The sequence below is a fragment of the Canis lupus genome, chromosome 6, assembly GCF_048164855.1.
Source record: "Canis lupus baileyi chromosome 6, mCanLup2.hap1, whole genome shotgun sequence".
NCBI lineage: Eukaryota > Metazoa > Chordata > Mammalia > Carnivora > Canidae > Canis > Canis lupus.
The window spans coordinates 17228947-17245466 of NC_132843.1; the positions used below are offsets into that span (position 1 = coordinate 17228947).

Sequence of the window (16520 nt, forward strand, 5' to 3'; positions counted from 1 at the left end):
ATCACAAGAACAAGGTCATTTTCTGGATTCTGCTTTAAAACCTGGTGCTTCTTCATCTAAATAGCTTTAAAGAGATTAGAAATCATTAAGAGGGATCCCTGGGTGGCACAGCGGTTTGGTGCCTGCCTTTGGCCCAGGGCGGGATCCTGGAGACCCGGGATCGAATCCCACATCGGGCTCCCGGTGCATGGAGCCTGCTTCTCCCTCTGCCTATGTCTCTGCCTCTCTCTCTCTCTCTCTCTCTCTCTCTGTGACTATCATAAATAAATAAAAATTAAAAAAAAAAAAAGAAATCATGAAGATATTTGAAGCCAATATTAAGTATTTTAATAAGATAAAACTAAAAATTTCCAACTATAATTCATCTATAGTAGTTTACCTAATTGCCTAAAAAAATTAATATGGCTTTTCATATTATCTTAATGTTTAAATCTGGGAGTAAAACTAGTTTCTTCAGCCACTCAACTCAAAAGAATTTCAGCCTCAATTGCTTCAATCTGATATTATGAAAATCATACTGTCTTACAATTAAAGAAAATAAGGTTTACCCTCCGAAGTTAAGATTTATTTCCATAGTCTTAAAAATAGTTGTTCCTTAGTCATGTAACATTAATTAAAATTGTAATTTAGGGGGATCCCTGGGTGGCTCGGTGGTTTAGCGCCTGTCTTTGGCCCAAAGTATGGTCCAGGAGTCCCGGGATCTGGTCCCACATCGGGCTCCCTGAACAGGGCCTGCTTCTCCCTCTGCCTATGTCTCTGCCTCTCTCTCTCTCTCTCTCTCTGTGGGTCTCTCATGAATAAATAAAATCTTTAAAAAAATTGTAATTGTAATACATATGGAGATTTAAGATCTTTGGAGGGGAAAGGTCTTTGAATGTATCTTATATATGAAATATTTTATAAACTTAATATATTAAAGTCAACATAATTAAAATACGTAAGATTTACCTACACAGGGGAGTTAAATCCCCAAAATCCTACCTATCTTCATTTTAATAAAAGTGAGCTTTGACAGGTCTTTAAAAAAAAAGACCGCATCACTTACAAACCTTTTCTTGCATGACTGATACTGTAATGTACCTTCTACCAACTTCCAAGTTTGAATTCAGTTTTCTCTGCATAACTAGAATGCCATTCTGAAGCCTCTTATCAGCCAGTGCCATGACTTAGGGCTGAGTCAGATGTGAAGGTGATGGGGTTAGCTGACAGCTGGCTATTTAACCTGCTCTGAGACATCTCCAGCTAAAATTAGCCTCGAATCTTGGAAGCAAGTTGGTACAAGTCTAAGAGAACTTTAAGACTAGTCATATGCCTTTCTAATTATTGCACATCTTTTAAAAAATCTAACAACTTAGTTTCTTATTTTAAGTTTACTGGGATAATTTTATGTAGTTACTAAATATTACTATTTGATTTTGCTATATATTTTTCTAACTTGAGATTTTTCATTTTTTAAATTAGAAAATGTTTATGATTAATAAATTTTAGTAAATCTGGCTCTGAGGATGCCTGGGTGGCTCAGTGGGTAAGCGTTTGCCTTCAGCCCAGGGTGTGATCCCAGAGTCCCATAATTGAGTCCAACATCGGGCTCTCTGCATGGAGTCTGCTTCTCTCTCTGCCTCTCTATCTGTGTATCTTGTGAATAAATAAAACCTAACCAAAAAATAATCTGGCTCTGCATAGCAAAGAGGTTAGATAGTTATAGTTGTTTTATGAGACATTTTACTTGTTTTGATTTTAAGTCAAAATCACATATTCAGAATTTCAGACTGTTTTCATGCTGGCTTTCTAAAATTTAGGATTCACTGATCAATTTAGTAACATAGTAAGTTTACTTCCTACTCCTGTTAGTATCACCACTACTGAATTAACAGGAGAGCCTATAAAATCATCACATTTCCAAGCCAAAACAGACTGATGAGAACTTAAAGTAGTCTCCCCTGATTCGTGGTTTCACTTTCTGCAGCAATTTCAATGTCTGAAAGCAGAGATCCTCCTGATTTATTGTCACAAAGTCAATAGCAGCCTAATGCTATGTCATAATACTTAAGTCATTCACCTCACACCTTTTCATGAAGGCATTTTTATCATCTTACATCATCACTAAAAGGATGAATACAGTATAGTAAGCCATCTTGACATAAGAATACATTCACATACCTTTCATTACAGCATATTGTAATTTCCTATTAATCTTTTACTGTGCCTAATTTATAAATTTATCACAGGTGTGTATGTATAGAAAAAAACATAGTGTACATAGGGTTTGGTACTACCTGTGGTTTCAGATACCCACTGGTGATCTTAGAAAGTACCCGCTGCCCTGCAGATTAAGAGGGACTACTGTACCTAGGAACTAGTCTTTCGGTTTTGAAAGATGTCCTTTTGGGCAGCTGGACCCGTCACTTTAGGCCTACTTCACAGTGCTCAGCATTAGTTGAGAGGAAGGACAGAAAAATGGACCTTCTTCGCCCAGGGACAGGATTCTCATCCTTATCTCTAGGAGTAACTAGATTTCATGCAATAGGTACTAGAACAGATATGAAGTAACTGACATGAAGCAAAGTAAGCAAATCGTGGTAAGGCCGTTTTGACCTAGAGGAAGTGGTTTTAATGACACAGAAACTGATGAAATGCCATGGTGTGTATGGCATAGAACAGAGCCAATGATCTTCCTTCCTGTCTCACAAAAAGGCTTACTTACCTAAGCCTCAGAATGTGAACAGCTAAGGAGCAGAAAGTCATCAAGATGGTGAGCAGAATCTTCTAATATTTCCCCACATTTCATAAAGGAAATGGGACTGTTTTATTGCTAGCAATTTTGTTGGCAGGGCAAGGAAAATACAACTTTCCTGCCTATATCAGACTTTTTTTTTTTTTCCTTAAAGAAAGAAAAAGCATTTTCTTAGACTTTATACTAAGGAATGTACTGTCTTGGAACCTGAAATATGCTCTCACTGGATAGGCAGTGCAAGGCATGGTGAGAACCCAGAGTAGATCTGAGTACATAATGACCACAGCTGATCCTTGAACACAACTCTGGAGCAAGAATGTGTTTAATGGGCTGTATGTTACCTGAACATTGTAGACAAGTGCTTTGGATCCCTGAAACAAGAGTGGGGGACTATGCAAAAAATAGTTACAAGACACAAAGAGAAGCGAAGGTGGACTGCATGATAGAGGTGCCAATACCACTCCCTTTCCATGGATCTGGACCTTTTAGGCTTATTTCCCTTTAAGCCACACCTACATTTTTAGAATGACTATAACAATTTGTGATCTGCTTTAGCCAGTTCAACAGCCTGATTTAACTTCCTTTTTTTTTTTTTTTTTTTTAAATGATCTGAGATGCTTCTGACTGCTTACCATCAAGACAGAATTTCTAGGGATAGTTGAATTTCTAGTTCCTTCCTGCTCTGTGACATATAATAACCTCCATGGTGTTATTCAAAATGTATGTTAGTTTCCCTTTGGTTTCCTTTCTGATTGCTTTGGGCATAGTGGAATACCTGTACTGTAAATGATAGCATTCTTCCTCTTTCCTAAGTAGGTTTCTTCTGCTAAGAAAGACTACACAGTACCCTAAAATGCACAATCAGATCCAAGTAGTATACCTGGCCTTCTGATATTTTCTTGTTCTGACAGATTATATCAATCATATACTGAAGGAAAAAAAAAAAAAAAACGCTTGGTTTTCACTAATAAGACAATGTATAATTGCTGAGGAAAAACAAGTCATTTCTACAAAAACATTACACCTGTAATTATTCCTGCATCCTTTGGAGTACTCTACCTTTGGCAGGAAGTCAGTAGATAATGGAGGTTAAAGGAAAAGAAAATGATTTTTTTTTTCCCCTCTAGGACTGCTTAAGAACAGATACCAGATCTGTTTAAAATTGGCAGAACTTTCAATATGTTCATGTGTTCTTTTGCATGCTCATGTTAATACAAGTGGAAACTTACAAAGGCCCAGAAATTTATAAGGTTGCATGTCCATTTTAATTTGTAATACCATCCAGCATTGAGCCAACACCAGAAACATGCTTAATAAAGGCTTTGGAACTATGTTGTTCATTCATAGTAAATTATTACATAAAAGAAACAAGCAGAACTGAATTAAAGACTGGGACAAATTATCTTAAATTTCAGACTAAGAAGCCTTTGTCTAGGTATATAAATTTCTGTTATTCTAAATATCTATAAAGATTCTAAATTTTAAGAAAAGCATAGAGGCTCTGAAATTAGGAAACCTGGTTTGAGCGCAGATCCTATCATTGATTGGCTAAGTGATTTGGGACAAGTTAATTAAATTTTCTGTGATTCCTGCTGGGGATTTACCCCAAAGATACAGATGCAGTGAAATGCTGGGACACCTGCACCCCAATGTTCATAGCAGCAATGTCCACAATAGCCAACTGTGGAAGGAGCCTCAGCGTCCATCAAAAGATGAATGGATAAAGAAGATGTGGTCTATGTATACAATGGAATATTACTCAGCCTTTAGAAACGACAAATACCCACCATTTGCTTCGACGTGGATGGAACTGGAGGGTATTATGCTGAGTGAAGTAAGTCAATTGGAGAAGGACAAACATATGGTCTCATTCATTTGGGGAATATAAAAATTAGTGAAAGGGAATAAAGGGGAAAGGAGAGAAAATGAGTGGGAAATATCAGTGAGGGAGACAGAACATGAGAGACACCTAACTCTGGGAAATGAACAAGGGGTAGTAGAAGGGGAGGTGGGCGGGGGGATGGGGTGACTGGGTGATGGGCACTGAGGGGGGCACTGGACAGGATGAGCACTGGGTGTTATGCTATATGTTGGCAAACTGAACACTAATAAAAAAAATAAAACTTTCTGCGATTCAATTTCTTCATTCATAAAATTGAGGATATGATAATCCCTGCCCTTCCTATAACTGATAGATAGTTCGTGAATCAAAAGCTATCGAGCTTGTAAAAGTACTTTATATACATCAATTTATAACTCAAATGTGAGCTATAGCCATTAATATTGTGCAGAATATTGTAAACAGCCCTGGGTTTGAAGTTGATATAATATATTTGGAAGACAGCAGCTTCAGAAACTGACAGACCCAGGTTCTAGCCATCCTGCTACCCCGACTGTACTTCTGTGGGACACTGCCCACTTTAGAGAGCAAGCAGCTGAGGTATGGAAAGATTACATGCTTACTAAAGCTATGTCACAGAGCCAGAACAAAACTCTAAAGAGAAGAGAAAGCACATTACGCTGATGGTTCTTAATCACCTTCTGATCAGGTCATACATTCAGCTACTAGAATGTGTAGCAATATACTTAAGGTATTAAGAGACTGAAAATGCCAAAGCACCAAAGCAAAAGAATACTGTGAAGAATCTATGGTTATCACTTATCTACTGTGGTAAGGTTCACCCACAGAAGCCTGTTTTCCTGAGAATAGCTAACTGCCTCAAACGTGCTCTCCTATGGTCCAGCAAGGACACTACTTTACTTCAGCCCTGGTGTGATGTTATGTTCTCTCTCACCTCTTCCCAGAAGTTGGCTGTACCCTGCTGTACCATGTATTACATTATCTACTTAGATCATTATTCCATCATAATAGTATGCATTCTTGATAACAGTTATTTACATTTTCCACATTGTCAGATGCACTGGCACAACATTTCCTGGTTAAGAACCAGGATATGTAATTTATGGGAGTCACTGCTGAATTTACAAGGAACTGGCTTTGAGAATATTTACAATGGCAACATGGAATTTCAACCTAAGATTTCAAATCCTGCCTCCACATCGTGTTACAGCAACATGACTCAACAGATTATATTCTATGATTAGGATATATTATATTTTAAGCAGTCAATAAGTTTTGAAAGAGTTGTATAAAAACCATGTTTCTCTGAAGATTTAATGGTGCAAAGAGGAACAAACTGTTAAAGGAACTCAGTATTTTTAAAGCAATTACTTCTCAGTTTATTTTACCTTGGAAATCCTTGTTATCATATATGATGTTTCCTGAAAGAGGAAAGTTCCTCCTAAGCTAACAAAGCAAAGCAAACAATACTGAAAAACTGTCTGTCCCCAGAGGCAGCTTTCTCCTTTAGGCAAAATTTAGATTAGCACAGCTCCGATGGGAAGGAGATACTTCAATATATTTGTAAAGACCAAGTCCCATATGGATCAGAAGTCAAGATAGATTTCTAACACATGAATTACTGGAACTAAGAAATGTATCAAGTAAGGAGAAAAAGGCAGGGCATTAAAAGACTAAGTTATCTTGAAAGATATTTCCTAGGGATTCAAAACCCTGTGTTCACCTGGAGGGTGTATGTCCAAATAGAGCAAGATGCCAAGCAAGAATGTCCATTTTATTAAACAGTTAACTTCTTCCTTTTGATATTCTGAGGATTATATAAGTATATATAAAGCAAACTTGAAATAGGAATTGGATATTTACCTAAGAGATTCAAAAAGCCTAGGGATCAAAAGGAGAAGTAATGAGATCTCTGTGTGGGGAAAGTAATCTCAAGGGACCAAGGAATGAACAACAGAGCTTTAAGCCTCCAGTCACCTCTTGTTTACACTTCTGACAATATAAGTTTACAACCAGCTTTATGGAGGCCAGGCACACCTTTCTACTCACAATAGAAAGAAAAGCCATGTTTCAGTTTAACTGTATCGTTGTAAAATATAATGGAAATCAACCACAGGAGACCTTAAACGTGGGGACAATTTTCCTTATTTCACATTTACCAAAGGTAATAATGTTATTCCAAGATCAACACTTTCATTTCAGCTACCTCTTCCCCAAATTTCATTTTCAAAGGACAATGTAAACTTCTTAAACGCATCCAAAGACCTTTTAAGTTAAAAGAAAGGAAGAAAACTATTCCACTTATCTGTTTTTGCTGAGGGTTTATCAGTTTTCTACTTGTAACAGCACCTGACATTTAATTAGCCAAAAATCACTAAGAGTGCTTAGCACTGATTATCTCTTTAATTATCATAAACCAGTAAGGCAGGCCCTGTTATTACATCCATTTCACAGATGAGGAAATTGAGTTTCAAAAAAATATATAACTTGCTTAGGTCAGAAACGTGGTAGATATCGGATTCAAACCCAGGTAGCTCTTAATACCTACATTGTTCTAATTCACTTATTTCTTTCTTTCCTTCCTTCCTTCCTTCCTTCCTTCCTTTCTTCTTTCTTTCTTTTTTTTAAAGATCTTATTTGAGAGAGAGAGAGAGAGAGAGAGAGACAGTGAGAGAGAGCACAAGTGAGGAGGAGAAGGAGAAGCAGGATTCCCATGAGCAGGGCTCATTCCCAGAACCATGATCTGAGCCCAAGGCAGATGCTTAACTGACTGAGTCACCCAGCACCCCTCAAAGAGCATATATACATATGTGTGTAAAATTCAGAAACAAAAATAGGATTAACAGTGTCATTTATTAAAGTTTTAGTAAATGTATTTTCCACTATGTGTTAAGAATTAAAAATTCTAAGAATTATCTTTCCCTTCAGCAAACATGGAAAAAAGCCCATTACATTTAAAAGCTAGTTTCTCCAATGATACTATAGAGTACTGAAAATTGGTGAGTTTAACACTCCTATAGAAAATGGGCACAAGTGCAACTCACAGAAAAAGAAATACAAATAAACCTTAAATACACAGAAAGGTGTTAAATCTCCCTCAGCTCAGAAAAGGAAACTCCACAGGACGAAGGACTTTGTTCATTTTTGTAACCTCAGCATCTTGAATAGAATTGAATATATATTTTGTTGAATACTTTTATATATATATGTATGTATATATATACACACACACACACACACACTTAAAAGCAGGGTCAAGAACTATATGTACGCATTTTCTAGCACTTATATGAAGAAACAATATTATATGTAATAATAATGATTCCATTTGAGGAAAGGAAGATGCATGGCTAGCTTAAAAAGTGAGGTAAAATTTGCAAAGTATGCCCTATTACACATTTCTGAACTTTGAAACATATGAATGCATCCTCAATTAAAAATTTTAAAGAGAATCATCCCTACTCTAAATATGCATGTGTAGACACACACACATTTGCAATTTTTAAGTGTTGGAAAAAAAATAACCCAACTGATTAATATCAAGGAATGTGAGACCAAAAGAATTGGAATTAGCATATGTTGAGTGAAAAAAACAAAAAAGCAAAGTTGCACTCTATCTTTTATACTTAAAAAAGGAATACGAATATATCTTAACACTGCTTATATTAAACACTACTTAGGAGATTGTAACAATGATTACATCTGGGGGGAGGAAGGAAATAACATTGAGGGAAAAAGAATGAAAACTAGATTTTTCTAAACATACCTTGTTTTGTATTTTTGGCTTTGAAATCATGTAAATATTTCACTGAACTATAAAAAAAAAAAAAAAAACTAAGTCAAAAGGGTATCTCTAAAACCCAAAGGCATATGAAACAAACCTATCTGTGTAACAAGTTAGTAGTTTAACCACACAGAAACTGACCTTCAAACATAACACTGACTGTACATCCCAGACAGAATGTATGAAAAGGAACTGAAATCTGAAATTCTTTTCAGCAACCCTGCTGCTAGTAACAGTATTTCTATGTGAGTATGTGTGTGCAGAACATACTAGACTCAAAGAGGTAATTATATAAATGTCATTAGGAACCATGAAATACAAATAAAGTCAAAGGAATTAAGAGGGAAACCCTAGAATCTAAAGTTTTAACTGGAAATATATTGGTATGACCTTATGAAGCACTTTTCCTTTCTGGGGGATGGAGAGGGAGGGTGGTTCACGTCTCTTCAACGAAAAGGACTGGGAACTGTGGCCAACCTGCTAGTACTGAGCACTCTTAATACCCAGACTGTTACAGCTAAATATTATTTCCCACTAAAATGAAATGTGGCTCGTTAGATAAAAAGCTGACTAGAATCTGGGGCAGGAAGCATACCAGATAAGCTTGAAACATCTCTCTGTATTAGAAAGCAAAGCAGCTATCAAAGACAACTGAATTAGTGTTTTAAGATTATACCTCAAAAGAAAAACAAAAACAAAAACAAAAACCTAACTGAGGCCCTGTCAAAAGGACACAAAGGGGTTCCTTCTGACCAAAGATGGGAAAAATTACTACAGTAGATTTATGCAATCCAATGCGTGTTTTCATGTATCACCTCTAGAGGATGTTAGGGAGCCAACATATTCTGAAAAGAGATAATAGGAACTTTTTTCAGTTCTATCTAAGGAGAAGGAATGATAGAAATGTAATACAACTATTCTGCAGACCGTAATAAAACAAGGATGTAGATAGACATTGATCAACAGTGGCTGCTAAAATCATTAGGTTCAAGGCTATTGGGCAACTTCATTCATCATGGATGTATCGACTGAAAATGCCTGACACCCCAGGAAATCAACCTCATTTAAAAAAAAAAAAAAAAGGAAAATCAGCCAATGTGTGCTACTGGTGAACGTAACAGGAGGTATACCTATGAAGCACTTTGTCCCAAACAATTCAAGCCTACATCTGGTTAAGCCTCTCTACATAACCATCTGTTTACAGGCAATTCAGGAGTAAAAGAATATGTCAAATGACACCATGGGAATGCAACCAGCAATAATCAGATTGTGGGGTTACTCTACAGGACAAATGACCAGGTTTTTTCCGTAAATGGCAAGAAAAAAATGGGGAAGTGGAGAATAAATCTAGAGATTAGGAGAGATTGAAGAGACATGTAAACCAAATGCAGTATGTGGACCTTCTGGATTTTTATTATTAAATGACATTTTAGATTTAATTATTAAGTGGCAGTTATAAGACAATCAGGAAAAATGGAGTATTACCTGTCTGAGGATAATTAAAAGATACTGATTTTTCAGGTATCATAATGGTTTTAGAAGAGTCCCAATGTTTTAAAGATTCACACTAAATTAAAGATGAAACTGTATTTTGGATTTGACATAATTTTTAAGATAACTTCTTACAGTATAGGAGGTGGGGGAGGTCTGGAGATGAAACAAAGTGGGGCACACAATAGATGCTGAAGATGAATGAGGGGTACGAGCGGTTCTTTACACGATTCTACTTGTATGTATGTTTGAAAACTCTCATAAAGTTTCTAAAATGGGATTATGTGCCAGAAAATGTATTCTTTACTCTTCATGTCTAAAGCAAACAACACAAATCATTAGCTATTTGTTATTTTGGTCACTCAAGCCTAGCCTTGCAGATTATGGCTGCCCTAGAAAACTACTCTCATCTGCCCAGAAAAAAAAAAAAAAAAAATCACTAATCTAGAATAGATTTGATGAGCTCTTGGAATCAGGTAAAAGTGTATATCTCACTATCATTTCCTTACAGAATGCTACAACTGGTAAGATCTTATGTTTTTCCAACAGTGTTTTAAAGAACTCCAAGCCCAAAGGAGGTGTTTTAGGGGTCAGGGCAAAATAAGGAGGTGGTTTGGTGGGCCTCAGCACCTGTTTTTCAAAGAGTCTCTCTTCTTAGGGCTGAAAGAGGGGGACTCTGTGAAAAGATGTCTCAGCTTTCCTGGGGGTATTTCTGGCAGTAAATTCTGTGAAGATAATTATCAACAATCTAGACCCCCAGGGGATCCCTGGATGGCTGAGGGGTTTAGTGCCTGCCTTTGGCTCAGGGTGTGGTCCTGGAATCTCAGGATGGAGTCCCACATTGGGCTCCCTGCATGGAGCCTGCTTCTCCCTCTGCCTGTGTCTCTGCCTCTCATCTCTCTCTCTCTCTCTCTCTGTCTCTCATGAATAAATAAATAAAATCTTAAAAAAAAAATCTAGACCCCCTACTGGCTTTGTCATTTCCTTTGTAATATATCCTCAAGTGACTCCATAGCCTAACAGCTTGTTATTCTGCATTTGCATGCTTTTTGTTGGGTGCCTAGTCCCCACCTGCCAATCTCTTTCTGGTCCAGGAATTCCCAAACATTTTTTTTTTTTTTTTTTTTAATGATAGTCACACACACACACACACACACACACACACACACAGAGAAAGAGAGAGAGAGAGAGAGAGAGAGAGAGAGAGGGGCAGAGACACAGGCAGAGGGAGAAGCAGGCTCCATGCACCGGGAGCCCGATGTGGGATTCGATCCCGGGTCTCCAGGATCGCACCCTGGGCCAAAGGCAGGCGCCAAACCGCTGCGCCACCCAGGGATCCCCCCCAAACATGTTTTTGTTGGAGAGGTGGGTGTCACATGTAATCAAAATTGCCAATCTGCCCCAGAGGTCCAATCTCTGCTGCTCCGATAGCCAGCTGCAGTTTCAGGACAGCCAGGCCTGCTTCCTGTGCACTCAGCAGTACCCTCGCCCAAATTCTGTGTCTCATAGGAGAGTCAAGCATCCTCCTCTACTGCTTCTCACTGTTCTCCACCTCTAGCACTTTTCTCTCACAGGCTGCTGAGACCTGCATGTGTCTAGCTTGTTAAACAGGTAGGCTCCAGAGTAGCACTGTGTGTTTCAGTGATACTCTTTTTTAAATTTTTTAATGAAAAAACAAAAAACAAAACAACAACAACAACAAAAAAACAAAACAAAACAAAAACAATTACAGTCCTCTCCTTTCCAGAGCAAGTTAAGGACTCTAAGGTAAAGAGAACGCTAAGAGTGTAGATTCACCATGTCCTTGGAACCACTGGTCCCTCCAGCCCATTGGCCTTACCACAAATCTGGTTAATTCTGGGCAGGCTCTTGTGCTTTCTTCCACAACTCCGGGTCTTTTGAAAATCAGAGATGTATCTGGACTCTAACGTGACCCTGATCACCACATGACAATAGGGAGCTACCACAAACATTTCCTGACAGACGAATATTTTTTTTCTGCACAGGGCACCAGAGGACATCTGGGGTGGGGGTAGTGACTTGTTATTAACTCTGTGCCCTGACCTAATCAAGTCTGAAAGCAGATAATCTGTCCTGTATCTGCAGGGAGATTTCAAAACCAAGATGGTTTTATTCTAGTGATTAGATGTATTCAAAGTTGAATAATTTTTATCACTAACAACATTTTTTCAATATAATCTTACTTCTTGGAAGTTATTGTTTTAGGTTTGACTTCAACTTGACACCATATTCTTTGTATGACTTCTAAACAGAAGACAGCTGTTATTTGGTGACCTAATAATTCAATTCTAAAGCAGTCACGGAGGGTAAATAAAGAATAAATGATCATCTGGAGTCGTAATCTGCCATTTCAGCAAAATAAATCTTTGTAATTTGTAGCCACATTTACTAAAGAATAGAAGGCTTTATTCAAGTAAATATGTTAATATAAATACAAGTACATTAACTAGAATCAGATATAAACTTAGTCCCTATCACATTTCTGTCGTAAGACCTTCTTCCCTATATCAAAACTGTTGATACTGTGTATTTCCTTCTAAAAGTTTTTAAGTTGTGCTCTTTCACATTTAAGTGTTTGGTTCATCTAGAACTTATTTATATTTGTGTATATGAAAGAAGGTTATGTTTCCCCTTTGGGTTTTTTGGAGGGTCCACATTAAATGATTATCTCAGCATCACTTACCTAACAATTCATTCTTCCTCTCGCTGACCTGCTATGCAAGGTCTACTATGTGTATCAGGTTTCCTACATGTGTGGGTCGGTCTTGGACCTTGTTATTTTCATCCTACAGGTCAGTCTGCCTCTAGGACAATTCTGCACTAAAGATTTACAATCAGTCTTGACATGTGGTAGAACAAATGTCTTCCTTTCCCCCAATCTGGTCCTTGAGCAGCATCTTGGCTCCTCAAAACCCTGTGTGCCTAAATATGTGCCTAAATATATATTTCAGAACCCCATGTTTCAACTTCCAAGGAAAAGGGCATTGAGATTTTAATTAAAATTACATTGAATTTGCAGATCAGTTTGGCAAAAGCATCTTTAGGACAATGTATTTGCTTTCTTAATAAGCTTTAGGTCTTTCAGTAAGTTTTAATATTACATTTTTTGCTAAGATCTATTCCTAGGTATGAGACTTGGTATGTTCAACACTAATGCTCCCAGATTTAGCTGCAGTTTGTCTGTTGATGGTACACAGAAATGGAAGAAGCTGATTTTGTGTGAAAGCAACCTTGCCAAACTTCCTTACCACCTCTGACAATATGTCTGTAGATACTAATGGTTCTGTTTATTTCTAAATCTCCTAGGTATGTTAGATCTCTGATTACAGCCTCCAAATAATGCTGAATAGCAAAAATGACAGCATTCTTGTCTTTTTCCTGATAATCATAATTACTGTGCTTAATATTTCATAATTTGTTTCTTGTAACTTTTAATTAGAGAGGTTCTCTTCTATTTGTGGTTTGCTAAGATATTAATCACGAATGACTTATTTTTCTTAAAGATTTTTAATTTATTTTTTAGGGAGAGAGTGTGAGCAGGGGGAAGAACAGAGAGAGATAATCTCAAGCAGACTCCATAGTGAGTATGGAGCCCAACATGGGGCTCTATGTCATAACCGATGAGATCATGACCTGAGCTGAAATCACAAAGTCCAATCCTCAACCAACTGAGCCACTCAGGTGGCCCTGCTTTGTATCTATTAGGATGATGCTATATTTCTCTCCTTTTGTTAATGCTATTGATACAGTAAATAACATTTACAGAATCCTAACATAGATGCAATGTTTCACACTCTAGTCTACATTAGTATCTTTTATAGCACATCCAGAGACAGGATGAAATAAATATAATAAATATCAGCATTTTTATCAAATGTAAAAACTTGGGTCAAACTGCTAACAGGTTAAAAGATTAGAGCTCTGAATACATTTCATAATTTAGTCCAAGAGGAGAGAACTGATCCTGTGGGACAGAGCCACAATGACAAGAAGCCCTGTAAATATAATCCTGGCTGTAGCAAGGAGTAGGCTAATTTTCTGCAAAGCAATTCAACCCTCCCCCTCTATTCCCCACCCCACCCATCTGAGAGGAAAAGAACACAAGCAGGAGGAGCAGCAGGAGAGGGACAAGCAGATTCTGCACTGAGCACAGAGCCCAATCCGGGGATCCATCTCATGACCCTGAGGATCATGATCTGAGCCAAAATCAAGAGCTGGATGCTTAACTGGCTGAGCCACGCAGGGGCCTCTATATCTGCTTTTCTAAAAGCATCACCAAAATTACTACTGATTCAAATTGTTCTTCATATTATCCTAATAACTGCCCAATATAAATGCAGATTATGTATAATGCAATTGAGGGCACAGGCAAGAGGAATTTGGTAACATCGAACACTCCACTTACTTTCCTATTCTGAAAGGAAACCTTTAAATTATTTGTGGTATATGCTCTGTTTATTTGATTAGAAAGAAGGTTATGGAAAAGATGGGCTTTAAAAAAATCCCCATAACAATTACTTTTTAAAATAGGAAACTGTTGTTTTTCTCATATATCTGACTGCTGACGATTTCCTAAACTGTCCTTTTTTCTTTTAAATAACTAAAGAATATTTTATTACATTTATAAGCTTAATAAGTTGCAGCTCATTTATCTTTTTAACTTTAACTTTTAACTTCTCTGGTGAGGTCACTAGCTGCATTCCTTTGTAGTTTTTCTTAGTGATCTGCCCTGATTTTTGAACAATTTCACCTTAACTTTCTTCTCATTTTACCATTCTGGGCTTGACTAAGACACAACACAGAATATATCAATATAGTATAATACATTTCTGTCAATTGCACAGTAACTACTGTTAGGATGAAAGCACACATACTAGGGCTCCTGAGTCCTGAAAAGCAACAGAAAAATGTCTCTCCTGCCCTAAGATAGAAGGGCATCTAAGAACAGTGGCTCTTTTTGCTATTTTAACTATTATTTCAGCTATTTGTAAGTTTCTCATACCCAAAGATTTCACCTGTGCTCCCCCTAGACCATCATGATGTAAGACTGGTAGGCCTGCCCAGTTTCCTGGTAGGGATTTCATGTCCTATTCAGAACTTATTAGCTCCAGACTCCCAAAAGAACAGACAGAAACTGCAGAAGACAATCGGGAAAGACACTCACTGCTAGCCACGTAATCTGCAACAGCACCCTCCATCATAAAGTATGTTTAGAGGACACCCTTCTCACCAAACAAAATAAAACTCTGGTTTTAATTAGTTCATTACCTGTAACTCACTAATGTTTTCAAAATAGGCATAAATTAAGACATTTTTCTTAGTAAGGGGCAAATACACATAAATCAGAAAGGATATGTACATTTTTTTCCTGGGAGAACAATAATTAAGACCAACTGGGACCAGAATCATGGTACAGAAATGAAGTCAGAGTTACACAACCTACAAATACTAAACAAACAAAAACTATCTTGTAGAAATTAACTGTTAATAACTTCTTATCGCCAAAGTGCTTTTTATAATGACCCCAGGATATGTCCTTAACCCATAATTTGGTAAAATATCTTATGAATACCAGCAGACACATATGCCACTGTGTCTGTACACTCATGCTGAAACCGGAGAGCTGGGACGTCTGCTGTGTCTCATTAATTTGGGACAATCTCTAGGATGAAATCATCAAGGGAATAAAAAGATACTAATGTTATTAGACAGTGTAAAATGGATCTGTTCAACAAACCCTGGGTCTTAATAAAAGTCTTTGTTTAAATGTAACTAAATTGTATCAACAGGCAGGCAATATTACCATTCCCTCTTTATAAAACCAACAAGAAGATCAAATGTCGAGAAACTAAAATAGCACGGGGAGGCAGAGCCATAAAAGATGTATGATGAAAAAAGGAGCCCAGCATCAATTGCAATGGGCAGTTCTGAAGAGCCTATCTAAATCGTCAACCAAAGGATTTATGTTCCCAGAAACCATGGTTGCTAACACCAAATTTTATGCTTTGTTCCTACAAGTACAGATGTTCTTCTCTTAAATGAACAAAATATGTAAGCTAGATCCTTTCTCTGAGGTGGTAACAGCAATATAAATGTCTAACACAGAGGGGAGGAGAAACAAAGAGAAGGCATGCTTTGCTTTATGAACCGCAAGTATTTTATAAGTCAGCCATGGTAAGTAACCATTAAAGACTATCCTACCTGTGTTTTTTGATGCCATTGGAGAGAGCATCTCCACCACCACAATCTTTTCCTTCTGACATTCTGTGTTTTCTACTGCTCAAGTGCTCTCCTTTCTCGTCCAAGGAGCACGCCGTCACTGCTTCCAGTCTACTCAGGGACCACTCGGACTCGGACTCTGTGACAGAGCAGGTTCATAGTCAATGAGCTGAACTTGGGTGTGAGGCTGCAGTAACAATGCATTAGGCTTTGAAACTTAAGCAGCCTACTTTGTCCTTCAACAATCCATCCGTTAACCACATCCTTGGGGATTTCAATGAACCTGCACCCAATAAGGCTAAGGTGGATTTATGAAACAGATACAGGCTTATATAAACTTACTGTTAAATATCTTACATATTACAAGAGATTTCCAAAGATTACCCAATTCTTTAAGAAATCACATTCGG

At 37.5% G+C, this 16520-nt stretch overlaps 1 protein-coding gene across 11 annotated transcripts in view; it reads right to left on the reverse strand.

Annotated features, from left to right (window-relative positions):
• Positions 1 to 16520, reverse strand: part of OSBPL1A (oxysterol binding protein like 1A) — a 227569-nt gene that overhangs the window by 51854 nt on the left and 159195 nt on the right. For 10 of the 11 annotated variants that reach the window (XM_072829062.1, XM_072829059.1, XM_072829063.1 and 7 more), the window contains one exon: positions 16093 to 16249. In XM_072829062.1, the coding sequence (XP_072685163.1) occupies positions 16093 to 16249 (157 nt within the window). Of the gene's footprint in view, positions 1 to 8361; positions 8404 to 16092; positions 16250 to 16520 lie in introns of those variants that run through there. The other variant, XM_072829069.1, reaches the window with a different exon arrangement.